Source organism: Rhinolophus sinicus, chromosome 5, assembly GCF_057876585.1.
Source record: "Rhinolophus sinicus isolate RSI-liver-muscle chromosome 5, RSI-T2T, whole genome shotgun sequence".
Classification (NCBI taxonomy): Eukaryota; Metazoa; Chordata; class Mammalia; order Chiroptera; family Rhinolophidae; genus Rhinolophus; species Rhinolophus sinicus.
In genome coordinates this window covers 47440538-47456225 of record NC_142505.1, presented here as the reverse complement: position 1 = coordinate 47456225, position 15688 = coordinate 47440538, and the positions used below count along the sequence as shown (strand labels likewise).

At 50.7% G+C, this 15688-nt stretch overlaps 1 protein-coding gene across 2 annotated transcripts in view; it reads right to left on the bottom strand.

The window, feature by feature from the left end:
• Positions 1–15688, bottom strand: part of DNAH1 (dynein axonemal heavy chain 1) — a 75224-nt gene that overhangs the window by 41683 nt on the left and 17853 nt on the right. For both annotated transcript variants that reach the window (XM_088798448.1, XM_088798447.1), the window contains exons 9-20: positions 9128–9285; positions 8037–8248; positions 7036–7334; positions 5452–5602; positions 4471–4664; positions 4157–4382; positions 3430–3549; positions 2876–2958; positions 1738–1879; positions 1096–1251; positions 475–673; positions 142–395 (exon numbers count right to left, since the gene is read on the bottom strand). In XM_088798448.1, the coding sequence (XP_088654574.1) occupies positions 142–395; positions 475–673; positions 1096–1251; positions 1738–1879; positions 2876–2958; positions 3430–3549; positions 4157–4382; positions 4471–4664; positions 5452–5602; positions 7036–7334; positions 8037–8248; positions 9128–9285 (2194 nt within the window). The remainder of the gene's footprint in view (positions 1–141; positions 396–474; positions 674–1095; positions 1252–1737; positions 1880–2875; positions 2959–3429; positions 3550–4156; positions 4383–4470; positions 4665–5451; positions 5603–7035; positions 7335–8036; positions 8249–9127; positions 9286–15688) is intronic.

Sequence of the window (15688 nt, the reverse complement as noted above, 5' to 3'; positions counted from 1 at the left end):
CCTTACTCACTCACGTAACAGAATGCACCTCAACCCCTGGGCCTGGTAAATGACCCCAGGGATGGGGCCAGTGCTGTCATACTGCCATGCCGCCGGGCAGGGCCTGGGTGGGGTAGGGTGGGCCTGCTGGTGGCTGCCCACCTGCTCGATGGCGTACTCCTTGCCAGCCACCTCGGCCACCTTGCTAATGCTCTCAATGTGGTCCTGTAGATTCATCTCGAGGCAGCGGGTGAAGGTCAGGTTGGCCTTGGGCTTGACATTAATGTTGATCTCATTGGACAGCAGCTCCCAGTGCCGATTCCGCATCCCAGGGTTGCGCAACCCCTGGATCAGCGGGATGTACGGCTTGAACTCCTCGATACGAGCCTGGATGTCCAAGGCCACGTCCTGGCAGGCTGCCGGGCAGGGCAGGTGGGCGTGAGACGCAGCCAGCACAGGCAGGGAAGCAGGGGATGGGCTGGCTTGCCCGCCTACCTGGGATGTCCTTGAACTGCTTCACGCACTTGTGCATGGTCTTAAAGGACTCAATGACATTCTTCTCCAGCTGCTCAGCATCAATGGCTGACAGGGGGTCATTCATCCAGCTCTCGGACCAGCGCAGCCAGTCAGAGGCTGTGGTCCAGAGGTCCAGGTAGGGCTGGAACTCCTTCACCATCCTGGAGAGCTTGTCGTACTGCAGGGACAGACAAGTCAGGCTGCTTTGGGGTGCTATCAGGTCTCACACACTGTTCCTTCTTGGGCCAGGTCCTCTCCCCATCCCAGCTCCTGGCTGCTGTCTCTGATCCTGTCCCCGTGGACTTGGGCCCTGCTTCCCTTCTTCCGACCCCCACCCCCAACCCCCAGGCTCTGGGCTTTGAGTGGCTGAGCAAGGCCTGCACTGACCCTCAGGCCTCCTGCCTGGCTCCAGCCAGCCTCCTTGCCCTGCGGGCCAGGGGTGGGTTTTCTCTTCTCTGTAGCCTGCTCAGTCCTGCAATCCCCTCCGCCAAATGCCAGGGCCCTGCCACCTGGCAGCTGGGTTCTGATGTGGCCACAAATGCCCTGGGCTAGTCCTCAAGCCCTGGGGGTTAGGGGACGGTGTGCCCACAGGAGGCCTACGTTGGTGACGGGCAAGCTGAAGATGCGCTCGCGGTTGTTGTAGAGTGTGGCCAGCTGCTGGCAGTCCTTCAGCTGCTTCTTGACCCGCCGCACCTCGTTGGCAATCTCATGTGCTCGTGTGATCTCCACGTGGGTGGAAAAGCCAGCTACCACCAGCTGTGGGCCAAAGAGCAAGGAGTCAGAGGCCTGTGTGGCACCACCCACATGTCTCCCCACACCCAGGGATCTCGAGGTTCCTGGGCATCAGCGTCTCCAGGTTCTGAGGACACTTCCTTTGGGAATGAGCAGGCTCCTGGCCCATCACAGGTAGCTGACACCCCCCCCCCCGCCCCATAGTAACATAACAAGGTCAGAGGAAGACCCCGTCCCCTGGACACGGTGCCCTTTGCCCACTGGGGCATAAAGGACACAACGGAAGAGTTGAGGCTCTTTGCTACCCTGAGTTCCTCTGGAGCCTGCTGCCAGGCACCCTCTGGCCTTCCAGCTCATTCTCTTAGCCATGTGTTCATTCATCTACCAACTGGCCCATCAAACATCGACACAGCAACGCCTGAGTCCAAGAGGTGAGGCCTGGCCCTGGCGACCTTTGTGTGTATGTGTGTGGTGGGAGCCAGTCCCGGCAGAGCCTCAGCCGAGCCTCACCTGCAGCCCTTCCAGCTTCTCCTGGAAGTTGTTCTGATCCATGATCTGGATTTTGCGGAACTTCTCCTCATCCTCGCCGTGCTGCTGCCGCACCATCTCCATCTGGTCGAGGATCTTAGAAGGCCAGTAGCTGGCAGCCCATCTGGATGGGGCAGGGATGGGCATGGGGGGGATGTCACAGCGAATACCATGGGTCAGGCAGGCCAGGCAGCGGCACCCAAGGTGAAGGGAACAATGGGGAGTCCAGGTGGAGCTGGAGCCAGCTAGGGTCGCACAACTGGGAAGTAGAAGTGAGTGGGGAGGTGGCCACTTCTTGGGGTATGGGTCTGCCTGGCAGGGGAGGCAGTCCCTGCCCTGGGAGTATGGTCTGGGAGCTGTGGTCAGCATCCAGGGAGATGCAGATCTAATATTCCCTGTGCAGTGACAGGGCAAGGTGGGCAATGGTGCTGGAAATGAGAGGAGTGACGCTGACGCAAAGTGACAGCCTCTAGTCTGCATTTCTTTGGTAACTAACCAGGGCCACCAGGTCACCATCCTTCATATCAGACCAACTCCCTCTGCCTGGCTGCCATGGGGCCCTGTGGGATACAGGGATTCTGTTGGCAGCTGGTCTAGAGATGCCGACCCTGGGGGAGGCCCACCTGAGCACCAGGATGCCCTCTACAGCCAGTGCCTGGGGCTCCTGGGCAGGGCTCCCAGGAGACAGTGCCAAACTCTCCTGGGCTCTAACGTCATGGAGGCACCCCCAGTCTGTGAGGCAGGGTGGGCAAGGGTTCTCTGGAGGCCTTGGTAAGGCAGCCCCAACCTGAGGCAGTTTCCCACGAGGCTCTTGAGCTGTCTGGGGACATGTGCTCCTCCCCAGGGATGCCCTGTGACAGGCTGACGATGGAATAAAGAATGGAGACAGGGTGGGGGGGCAGCAGGGTCCTAAGACCAAAAGGCTCAAATGATTTCCTTCTGCCCCACTGGCCACCTTGCATTGGCCCTGGCCCATGTGAGCCATAGCCTCTGGCATCTTGGCAGGGAGTTTCTGGTGTGACGACACAGCCTATGGCCATCGGGATATTGGAGAGTCACTGTGGCTCAGCACCTCCTCCCCTACCTCCCCACATGGGGTGGGGACCAAGCTCCCGCTCACTTGTCATTGAAGTCATCTGTGTTGAGGTTGTAAAGGAATTCATCCATGACCTGGTAGTCACCCATGACCTTCACGATCTGCTCCTGCAGGGACAGGTGGTGATGAGAACGCACGTGTGCCTGGTGAGGGTACGTGTGTGACTGGGACCAAGGTGGTTGGGTGCTATGGGGAGGCTGCTCTCTTCCAGAGAGGGGAGGCCTGGGGTGGGGGAGGCGGCATGGGGTGCAAGGGCAACACTGGGGCTCAGAGCTTGACCCCAAGGACCACGGCTGCCACACCTCCAAGTCCAGCCCCTGACTCACAGACAGCACTGCTCTGAACCGCCACTGTACACCCAGCCTCCCAGCACCTGAGCCCCAGCTGTCCTCTGTGCATCTACCTCACCTCCAGCCTCCTGGTTCCTGATCTCCCAGATCCTGCCTGTCTCCAGCCCTCGGTCTCTGTGCAAGGGCTCTGTGCCTCCCAGGCCCTCGGCCCCACATGTGCCCCACCAGGACCTCTAGCTCCACCAGGCTCCTGGAAACTGGCCCCCATCCCTCATGTGTGTGCCTCACCTCCAGCTCCACCAGCTTCTCGGGGATGCCCTTCATCCACTCGCGAAGCTCAGCCAGCTCCTCGATGCTGTTGGGCTTCTCATAGATCTTACGGCTGATGCTGCGGAACTCCTCACAGATCTGGTGAGGGTGGGGAGGACTCTGGGGAGGCTGGTGCCTCTCCTTTGCTGTCCCTGGGGCCTGGTACTCCTTCTTTATCCCCAGTATCTCCAGACAGGTAACTGCCCCTCCCCACCTGACCACGTCCTGCAGCCAGCTCACTGGGGAGCTGAGGCCTTGCAGTGGGGCAAGGTCTGTAAAAGCAGAGCCATCATCGCCCATCGTACTTCACCCTCCCCAGCCTCCTGCACCAGGCCCACACACACACACACACGCACTCACACACACGCATACACACAAGCACACATACATGCACACACGGGATTTGTGAGGCCTGCACTTGCACACCCTCAACTCCTAGAAATGATCCATCTCAGGGAGTCCTTTGGGAGGGGTTTCTAGGTTGCCATAAGTCTAGAGAAGGAGGTTGTAGCCCCCCCTCCCTGGGATACCCCATATGGGGCAGTCCCTGCAGGGTCAAGGCAGAGTGACTTCTAGCTCCTCCCATTGGCCTGGACAGCTGCAGATCCCCTGACCCTGCCTGGGGCCATCTTGCCATGGGAGGCCCTGTGCACGTGAGGGTATGCGTGCTGCTGCAGGCCCTGGGGCCAGGCAGGGGCGCACGTACATTGTCCACCTCCTTGTGCAGGTTCTTGGCCAGGATGTCCAGCATGGAAGTGGCCAGGGCCTTGTGCTTCTTGGACAGGCTCTGCTTGACGTTGTCGACGTTAATGTAGAAGGGCCCAATGATGATGCTGCTGGGCAGCGAGCGGTCCAGGATCTCTTTCTCGCGCAGGTGGGTGAGCACCACCTCCCGCACCTCCTCAGCTGATGGGCAACGGGTCTGGTAGGCCCTGCGGGCACACGTGAAGGGCAGAGGGTGGTGAGAGTGTGCGTCAGGGTCACACAGGCACAGACACACACTCAGACGCACACACGCACTTAAGGAACGTGGCGATGTCATTGTTGTTCAGCTCCAGGTATTTCCTGTACTCCTTGGCGTAGGCCTGCAGTGGGACCGTGGCCTTGTGTATGGCGTTGGCTATGGTGACCCGCAGTTCCTCCACCAGTGGCTCGTGAAGCCCCACTGACTCCAGCAGCGGGTTGCCGCTGATAAAGAGGTCCTCCATCACCAGCTGTGGAGCAAAGGGGTGTGGGCACAGAGCTGGGTGAGCCATGGGGCAGGCGGGCAGAGGGGTTGGAGATATGATCCAAAGACTGAGTGGGCAGCAGTGTGGCCAAGCAAAGAGCGCATGGTGGGCGTGGGGGCAAGGGTTGGGGCTGTGTATCAGCACAAGGCTGGAAGCCCCAGGAGGTCTGCCAAGGGGCAGCGTCTTCCTCTGTCCATGCCTGACTCAGCCCATTGTCAAGGAAAGGGACAGACAGGACAACCAGGTCACTGATGGTTCTGACTGACCAGCGAGGAAGGCAAGAGGGGACTGGAGTTACAGAGGCTGTTGGACCACGGGTTTGAGTTGTACACAGCTCTGGTGATGACGTGGGCACTTGTGACTAGAGTGTGGAGCTTGGCCTGTGTCCACATCTTAGTGAAACAGAGAGGTCAGGAGCTGGGTGGGATCAAGAGGGTGGGCGGGATGTGGGTCACACACGGCTGTGGCAGGAATGTGTTAGCGAGCCCCAGTCACCCACTCCTAAGTGCAGGTCAGACACTTAGCAGCTATGTGACCTTAGGTTAAACTCCCAGCCTCCTGAGAAAATGGGAATGTTAATGGTTCCCCACTCAGCTTCTGGTGAGGATAAAATGAACTACTCAAGAATTAAAGGGCTCAGCACACAGAAGCCAGGTAGGAGGCCCAGGATAAAGTCCAGCCGCTCTAATAATTGGGGCAGAAGCCTGTGGTTCAGGTGGCCACCGGAAGCCAGGGCAGCAGGTGCCCCCTGGGCCTCGAGCTGAGCCTGTACCTTCTCCAGGTGGGGTACCACATGGGTGGCCAGGATGCCCTTGTCGAAGAGACTGAGCAGAGATGTCTCGAACTGCTCCAGTGGGGTGCTGTAGTGCACCCCCGAGCTGTCCAGCACCAGGTCCACAATGAACAGGGGATTCTTCCGGGGCCTGTGGAGCAAAGGCCAGGCTGACTGTGGGCAGGGCCTGAGGAGGCCTGCGAGCAGCAGGCCCCGCCCTCTGTCCTTCCTGCCAGCAGCATGGCCCCTGAGCTTCTCTATGCAGGAGACTTGCTTCCTCCCACCTCCCAGAAACCTCCAGGTTATCACACAGAAACATCCAGACTAGCCAGATAGGCTCCTCTGTTCTTGCCACTTGCTCAGAGGTCCATGGGCACTCCATGGGGAGAGGGAGGACCCCCCCCCCATATGGTCCTGAAGTCATCAGGGCAGGTTGGCAAGACACTGGGCGCTTGCAGTCTCCTGCTCTCCCTAGGAGTCCACTAGCCTTGACTTCAAATGCACACTACACATCTGCCAACAACCCTTCAACCTGGATCCCAGCAGGGCCACCTCCCTGCATTCTGGACTGCCAACCACCCACCCATCTGGACTTCTAATGGCATCTCAAACATCCTGTGTTCCCTGACTCCTGCCAGCTCCCTCCAGGGATCCATCCTAGGGGTAGAGCCCGGAGTCAGCCTGTTTCTTCCTCTCCTCTCCTCCCCCTACACATCCACCTGCAGCCAGACCCCAAAGCACTTCTGTCCATGCACTGTCCCAAATCTGCCCCACCAAGTCCCAGCCTAATAAGCCCTTGTCTAGACAATGGCAAGAGCCTTGGTCTGAATTCTCTTCTGCCTCACTTGTCCCCACAAATCCAGAGCTTCATTTTGGAATGTAAATAAAATCATTAACTCCCCTCTGATGGCTGCTGACCACATTTAGAATAAATCTAGCTACAACCGTGACTCCAGGAGGCTCCGTATAATCTGGCATGGTCCCTGCCACCTCTCCCATGTCACCCTGACCAGCCTTCCCTGCCCTCCCCACTCCAACCATACCTGCTGGCCTTTTCTTCCTTGACTACCCTAAGTTCTTTCTTCCCCCCAAGTCTGTACCTGCTGGTCCATCTGTCTGCCCTACATCTCCTTGTGGCTGGCTTCCTCTCAGTCTCATGCTTTGGCTCAGATGTCACCTCCTACCTGACCCCCTGGGTCCATCACAGCCCCTGCCAAGAGTGGCAATGACTGTGTCTACTCATTTGTTTTCTGGCTGTCTGTTCCCCTGTGAAAGCAAGGGCCATGCCTCTCTTGTTCCTCTAAAACCCTGCCTGGTTCATGGCTCAAAGAATATTTCTTAAATGAGGAACTCAATGACTGACTGAGAGAATGCAAGTCACAGAAGAAATGCAAGCCAGGGCTCGTGGGACATTCCCCAGAAGCCCGCACAGGAGGCAGGCGCTCCCGGCTGTCCAGGATCTGGCAGAGCTGGGGACTCTGGCCCTGACTGCCCTGGTCCCCCCACTGGCCACCACTCTAGCCACTGGGGCCTGGCAAGGAACAGCTGTGGTGTTGACAGTTGCCTCCGCCCGCCAGGCCCCACCTGTAGGGGCTGTTTATCAAGTCTTCGCCCCAGACCATGTCATCAGTGCAGTCAAGCACACTGCAGCAGGCGTCACTGATGAACTGCGAGAAGCTGGTCAGCGAGTCCTGCACCAGGAAGCGCAGTGTGTCCTGCAGCATGTACTTGATCTGCTCCATCAGCTTGCGCAGCTTCGACATGAGGTACACCTCCCAGCTGGTCTCGTAGAGGTTGTACCAGCCCTTGCTCATGTCACGCAGGCTGCTTCGCATGGCCACCTTGAGCGTGCTGATCCAGCTGTCCTTGAGAAACATCTGCACCTGGAGTGGCCACAGGTGGCATCACACAGCCACCTAGGGACCTCCTATCCACAGCCACCATGCTCAGGAGCTCTAGGCACCAGGGCGCTCGGGTGGCCTGAGGACTCAGATGACCATGCGTATGGCGTTGGCTATGGTGACCAGCCCCATACGTACCGCCAGGCCCTGCCAACCAGGGCTGCTGGGCGAAGGAGGGAGGGAGGGGAGGCAGAAGCAGGGCTTTCCCTCCAACCAAGGGAGAGAGAGACAGAGACAATAGGAATGGGGGAGAGAGAAACACAAGGTGGAGCAGAGAGAGAGGCAGAGAAGGAGCTTTTCTCCTAGGCCATCTGGCAGCTGTCTCCTGTGAGTTTGTACCCCTTCTCTCTCACATCCCAATCCTCAGGTAGATACAGGGGTCCAAGGGGTCCCCACTCCCCTTTCCATGACAAAGGTTCTGCTTCAGAGGTCACCAGGGTTGGGATGGAAAGTAACTGTTCTCCTTTTCCCTCTAAGGTGAGTCACCCCGCTTGGTGTCCCCCCCACCCCAGCCTCCCACAGGTCTAAGAAGAGGAGAGGCCTAGTTTTAAGGAGAGCAGAGGGGCTCATAGCCTCATTGCTGGCGATCGCCCCCAGGCTTCCCCAGGAGTGACGGGTCTGCACCTGTCACCTCCAAGGCGCTGGCCTGCATGCCACTGCTCTATGCCCTGGATGCCCACGCACCTGGGAGAAGGACTGTGTCTGGATCTGCTCGAACTCTTCCAGGCGGCTGTACTTAGAGAGGGTCGAGTGGAACAGGGACATGGCGGTCACCTTGTTGCACTCGGCCCGCACCTTGCTGAGGGCTGTGATGACCTCTGGCCGTGTAAGCAGGGACACGAAGGTGAAGTTTTCCTTCTGCTCCTGGAAGGGGTACTTGGGGACACGCACCAGACCTGTGGCGGGGGGATTGGAGGGGGGCAAGGGCCAGTGTCAGACCAGCCTGGGACACACCAGGAGTCAGGACAGATCTACAGGGTGTCGATGGAGGGACACAAGTCCTGCCTCCTCTCTGGAAGAGACACACTGCCCCCAGAACCCCTCTTTTCCGATAGCCTGTCAGAGTAGCGCTAAGGCCTCACAATGATGTGCCCATTCTGGGGTGAGTAAATGAATTTCCTCCAGGCCCCTCTGGGTCAGAGACCCCTTTGAAGTGGGTGAGAACTGGGGACCCTCTCCCCATCCACTCCCACCTACTCTGCACACAAGCCCTGAAGCCCATCTGGGGCCTGCCCTGGACACCAAGAGGGGAAGATATGGGCACCAGGGCCCTCGGAACACCCACTGTTCGTGCCTGACCCAGCTTCCTGGGCACTTCACAGACATGGAACTGGGTCCAGAAAACGAAATTAGCAGGGATCGAAAGGTCAAAGCAAACAGAGCTTGGGAACCTGGCATCCTGTTCTGAGACTCGGTATGCCACCAACTCAATGGGGCTACAGCAGTGCCATTCCACTCTTGCTACTGGAGGCAGAAAGGGCCATATGTCCCTAGGTCAGACAATCAGAGCCCGTCTTCATCCACTTCTGAACAACCGCTTTCCTAGCACACGTTTACCTTGCGACTTCTGCACTACTCAGACTACTATTTTTAAAAACAACCTTCATCTACCATCCCCACCCCCATCCCCAGGTCTCCAGGCAGTTGGCGAAAGGCGGGGATGAATGCTGGAGACAGGATAGGTAGGCGCAGGTGAGTGTCAGATTTACAGATGGGGCAGGAGGGGCTCTGGCTAGGTGGGTGGCCATTAGGCCTCCTTTGCCCAACACCCTCACCTTGCTTGGGCACCTTCTCCTCCTCCTTTTTAGGAAGGGTCACATAGGAGAACGTTTGGGGCTTGGAGGAGACAATTTGGTCAAAGTTGATCTTGTTCATGCTGCGTTCGTACTCCAGGTTCACTTCTCTGGAGAGATTGCTGAGGTGCTCCAGAACCCTGTCCGTGGGGAGCAGAAAGAGGGGAGTTGGGAGGCTCCACACACCCTGGCAGCCCAACGCTGCGGTCTGGCTGGGGCCCAGGCTCTGCTCTGGCATGTGCCTGGGCACATGAGTTTGAGGTTTCCCCTCTGGATTCATGGGCCCACCTCCCACCCGGACTCTGGCCACTGACCTCCATCACCTGTCCCCAGCCTCTTTCACGCCACCCTAACCCCTCATATCAGTCCCTGACTCTGCCAAGTTTGCTTCTCACTTCTCAATGTCATCTAGTGCAGGCCATCCTCTGCTTGGTTCCCTAACTCCCACCCTTGCCCATTCCAATCCACTCCTCACAAAACTCAAATCTGCTTATGTCCTTCTCCGTCTTAAAAACCATCTCTGGGTTTCCTGGATCCTAGGATAAAGCCAAACCACCTTCTAGGACCCAAGAGGCCCTTCTATCTGGCTCTGACCCCCACCTTCCTCTCAGACCACTTTCCCTGCCCCCACAGTACAGCCACAGGCAGCCCCTGGAGTTCCTGTAGGCACTGAGCTCTCACTCGCCTCAGAGCCTCTGGCAGCCACACCTGACTGACCCCGTGCCTACTCCACCTGACCAGCTCAGCTCCTCCCTTGGGGTTTCTGCCCTGGGCATATTTTGCCCTCTCTAGATGAGGGCCAGCCCCATTTATGCTCCCAAAGTGCTTCCCCTGTCTCAAGACTCCTGGTCCCCGCTGGTCAGTAAGCACAGGGTGAGGGACAGTGTGTACATGGGGCTGTGTCCAGCTCATGGTCATTTCTGCACAGCCTTGCACAGGGCCTGGTATTCGAAGGATTCCCAGTACACAGGTGTTGAGTACACACATAAAGAAATGAAAAAGCATGTCCATGGCTCAGAGCCCCATGTAACCAGCAGTGAAGTCTCTGGCAGGAGGTGGCCCAGGCCATCCAGGAGCCTTCCTCTTTTCCAAGGGTATCCTTCACTCAGTCTGTGGCCTGTGGTTCTCTTTCTGTGCTTCTCTGCTTCCCAGACCAGCAGGCTCAGCTCAAGTGCTGCTTCCTCCAAAGATCAATGCAAAGATATAAAATTAAGCTCCCTTGTCCTGTCTCCCTCAGGACAAATGCTGTGGTGTCACTTATGCTCCAGAGTTCCCCATGAGATCAGAGGCTAGATGTCTCCTAAATTCACATTTTTGCCTAGCTGCTTCCTCTACCATATCCTGCCGTCTTCACTCCCTTACAGATTTCTCCTGAGGGGACTTCATCAATAAATCACTTATGCAGGAATTCCCAAATCAGACTTTGCTTCTAGGGAATCTGATCTACGGCAGGACTCAATGGACCCAGGACCTGTGCTTCTGAGACCGCTGCTGCCATCCTGCTCCAGGACGAAGCCAGCATACACTGGAAACATACCAAGCCCTGACGTACCAAGCCTGGGACTTCCTGCGTCAGATTTCTTGTCACAGGTAAAACGGTGCATTTCCCTACTGTCTTAGCCAATCTGAGCCCAGTATCTTTGTTACATACAGCCAAAATATTCTAAATAATCGAAAATGCAAGAAATAGAATTCTGGATGAGGTAAAGGTGCCCACATCAATTCAACTCTCCCAGCACACTCTCAAAAAAGAAAAAAAAAGAAAAACAAGAACAAATGACACTACCAAAACCCATAGCTTTAGCATGATTAGAATAAAAAGAATGTCCAAACTTCACATTATCTTTAAGTAGAAAAATAAATATCAACTCCCAGTGAGCTACTGCTCACACCCTTACTACATGCTTCATGGAGAACAAGGGCAGACTGAGAAAAACTTTGCCAAGAGGGGAGTGGCAGTAGCCCTAAGATTTATCTAAAATCCTGCCAGAAAAAGAAAGTCCACCCCAACTGCAAAAATACTTAATAAAAGTCCTGGCAAATCAGAGCACTTTCTACAAGGAAGGGACTGACGTGCATGCATTCGAGGTAGCATTCTTTGAAAGGTATGACTTACGAGGGGGAAGATAAAAGGAAAAAGAGGAGTTCTTTAGAGATTGGAGGGTGATGGAAAAAGAAGTAAAAATGAAAATCAGAGTCCTGAAAGACAAGAGAGAACAAAAAACTTGGAGGACACACACTCTTCTTCCCAAAACACGTGCGGGCGCTCCAACGGAGCCATCCATTAAAAAAAGAAAACTAGTTTGCTACACTAACAGAAGAGGGCATCCTTGAACTAAGAATCTTGTAAACCATCCCAAATCCTTGAAATTAATAAGTGAAAGTAAACTACATTTATAAAAAGACAAAAACAAAAACAAAAAACCCCTCTAGGAATAAAAGCTACTATAAAAATAAAAAGAGAACATCTTGGGGCAGCCGGATGGCTCAGTTGGTTAGAGCGCAAGCTCTCAACAACAACGTTGCCGGTTCAATTCCCACATGGGATGGTGGGCTGTGCCCCTGCAATCAAAGATTGAAAATGGCACTGGACTTGGAGCTGAGCTGCATCCTCCATAACTAGATTGAAGGGCAACTACTTGGAGCTTATGGGCCCTGGAGAAACACACTGTCCCCCAATATTCCCCAGTAAAATTTATTAAAAAAAAGAAAAGAACATCTTAACTAGTGAAAAGTCTCACCTTCAAAAAAGAAACAAAGACAAAGAAGAAAACTTACACAACACTTCAAACTGAGCTAAATATCTTAAAACAAGTATTTGGGCATATGAAAAAACACCTTGAATAAGAAATAAAATACAGAAATAGGCAAATAACAGGAAGAAAAGATATTTGATTGAATTCAGAAAAAAACGGAAGAAACAAAATTATCTCAGGAAGGAAGGCCAAATTACAAGGTGCCCTGAAGAAGAGGGTCAAATAAAAATGTAATAAAGTATAGGAAGAAAGGCAGGAATATAACCAAGAGAATGAAAATGACAAAAAGAAAGAGCTAAAAAGGAGCAGAGTGTGGTTGAATCAGAAATCAGCAAAGAAGCAAGATAGATAGCTAGATAGATAGAAGATAGAATGGAATTGCTGATGAAGAAAAACAAAACAATAGAACAGAACTAATATTTAAAATTATAATTCAAGGGGCCGGCCCAGTGGCTCAGGCAGTTAGAGCTCCATGCTCCTAACTCTGAAGGCTGCCGGTTCGATTCCCACATGGGCCAGTGGGCTCTCAACCACAAGGTTGCTAGTTCAACTCCTCGAGTCCCGCAAGGGATGGTGGGCTCCGCCTCCTGCAACTAAGATTGAACTTGGCACCTTGAGCTGAGCTGCAGCTGAGCTCCGGGATGGCTCAGTTGGTTGGAATGTGTCCTCTCAACCACAAGGTTGCCAGTTCGAGTCCTGCAAGGCATGGTGGGCTGTGCCCCCTGCAACTAGAAACGGGAACTGGACCTGGAGCTGAGCTGCGCCCTCCACAACTAAGACTGAAAGGACAACAACTTGAAGCTGAACGGCACCCTCCACAACTAAGATTGAAAGGACAACAACTTGACTTGGAAAAAAGACCTGGAAGTACACACTGTTCCCCTCCCCAAATAAAATCTTAAAAAAACAAACAAACTAATTCAAGAGAAACTTCCATAAATAAAAGAATATCTGAATCTATGTATTTGTGTACTTGGGAAAACTGACCCAGAATAATCAACCCTGAGACATACCCTACTAAAATGAGTAGGCTTTAAAGATTAAAAAAAGTCCCCAAGGCCTCTAAGCAAAAAAATCAAACAACTTGTAAGGGATGTTAGTTAGACTGGAATCAGACTTCTCAAAAGCAACGACAGAGCAAGGCAACAAAAGAACAGCATTCAGAAAAAACAAAAACAAAAAACTCTAGGAATAAAATCATGAACCAAGTATTTTATATCCAGTCAGGTTGTCCTTCAGGTTTTAACATGCAAGAGCTCTAGGAATGCTATACCCTTGAGCCCTTATGAGGAATCCACTAGAATAGGAGCTTCACCCAACCAAGAGATTTATGGCAGTCAGGACATACTACCCCCAATTATGGCAGGTTGGCATATTGAATGTTTTAAGCTGAAGGAATTTGAAAAATGGCAGGTGCAAAAAGGACCCTCTGACCTTCTCCTGTAGAGGTCATAAGACCCTCTGGTGAGAGGTGCTCTCCTTACACCTGGAAGAAAGAGACATCCGCGGCTCTAAGATGGGGCGATGTCATGAGGAATCTGAAGGAAAGTCCTGCTAAGGGTTCCCCAGTTTATTATCCTCAGGCTCATATCCTTTTGTCCTGTCATGCGTTCCCACAACTTTCCACTTCTCATCAAACCTAGCATAAAAACACTGGGTTTAATCTCTTCAGGTCTTCATTTCTTTTTGAAGTCTCCCATGTCAAGTAAAACATATTAAATAAAATGTGTATGCTTTTCTCTTGTTAATCTGTGTGGTTTATTTTTATTTATTTATTTATTTATTTTTTACAGAGCTCTAGCCAAGAACCTAGAAGGGTGTAAGGAAAATGAACTTTCCCCCCCTCCCTTACAAGATGGTGGGGGAAACTTCAGAAAGAGACTGATATACTTAACATATTTCATATATATTGCAGATTTAAGACTAAAACAAATATAGAGTGGAAAATATTGTTAAAATATTAAGTAGAAAAAAGCAACTAAAAATGGGAGGAGAAAGAAATGAGGAAAGAAAAGGATTGAAGATTGTTGCATAGGAACTAGAAGGGAGTTATAGGATACCATTAAAAACTGACAAGCCAGATATTAAAAGCTTAAATAGGAAAGTGGGGAGTTATGGGCACCACTAAAAGAGACAAGTATGAAAAAAAGAACAAAACACTAAAATGAAGCTACAAACCTTCCTAAATACCAAAAGAAATTTCAAAAGTAAAAGAACAAAGAAAATACATCATGTAGAGAAAGAAACACAGCATTGTATTATAATACTCATAATAATTATAACATGAAATAATGACAAAATTAAGATCAAACATATCAGCTATATCACTTATTACAAGAAAAAGATTTTTAATTTGACTCCAATGTAAGACCCAACTATATGTGTATAACAAGAGACCTACCTTCAACAAACTAATCCAGAAAGGCTAAAAATAGAGGAATGGGCAAAGATGCATCAGGAAAATGGAAACAACAAAAAAGGCAGGTTATAATTCTGATATCAAACAAAGTAAAATTCAGGTCAAAAGCATTAGACCTGATCAAGGACACTTTTTAATGCTAAAAGCTGCTATTCATAATGATAATACAATACGCTACTCTCAGTGGACAAAAGTGAGGATATGGAAGACATAAACAACATTATAAATAAGGTAGATTTTATGGAATATATGTATATATGAAAACTTTTATACTCTAATAATAGAAATACACACCTCTCCTCAAGTACAAATGGAACATTCACAAAAATTGATTATATATTAGGTCACAAAGAAAACATCAGCAAGTTCTATAAAATAGAAATACTATAAGTAACACTGATCTCAATGTAATAAAACTAGAAATTATTAACAAAAAAATTTAACAAGAACTTTCCATAAGAAAAAACTTAAAATCTTGTATTATATTAAACTCTTTCATGAAATGGAAAATACAAACCAAATATTTATAATTAAAAAAACTTTAAATACTACATATCAGAATTTGTGGTCTATTTTTAAAGTAGTTATCAGAGGAAAGTTCATAGCCTTAAACACATTTATCAATAATAATGTAAATAAGTGAATTAAATTCCTAGCATGAATACACACATACAAGCTATAAACATAACAAAACATAAGTCAAAAGAAGGCACAAGAAGGAAATAATAAAGTAAAAGTAGAGATTAATGAGGTAGATGTAGAAAACAGTAGATCAAATTAATAAGTCTAAATCCTATATATTTTTAAATTAACAAACAAAACAAATCACTAAGTAACTTAATAAAGCAAAAAAAATAAAGGAAGAAAGTATAATTACAAAATAAAAAGTGAAAAGGGGAAGTCAACGTTGAAACAGAAGAAAATTTTAAAATCATATTGTAAAATTCTATGCAAATATACTTAAAAACCTAGATAACATGGATAATTTTCTACAGAAAAAAGTATACTGAAATTGACCTCATTATAAATAAGAAAGCTTAAACAGACCAATGGTTTCAAAAGGGAGTGGCCAGGTAACCCCAATGCAACATACATTGTTCCAGAGTATTGAAAATGAAGGGAAATGTCAAAATTCTTTATATGGAACAAGAATAACTTTACTTCAAACTTGATAAAAACAGTACAAAAAAATTACAGCAACATCATATGCAATGCAAAAAGTTCTAAACAGCATATTAACCAACAGAATCTAATACTACATTTTAAAAAAATGATACACTATGGCCAGGATGGATTTATTAAAGGAATGCAAAGCTGTTTCAATATGAGGAAATCAATTAATATAATACACCATATTAATATATCTAA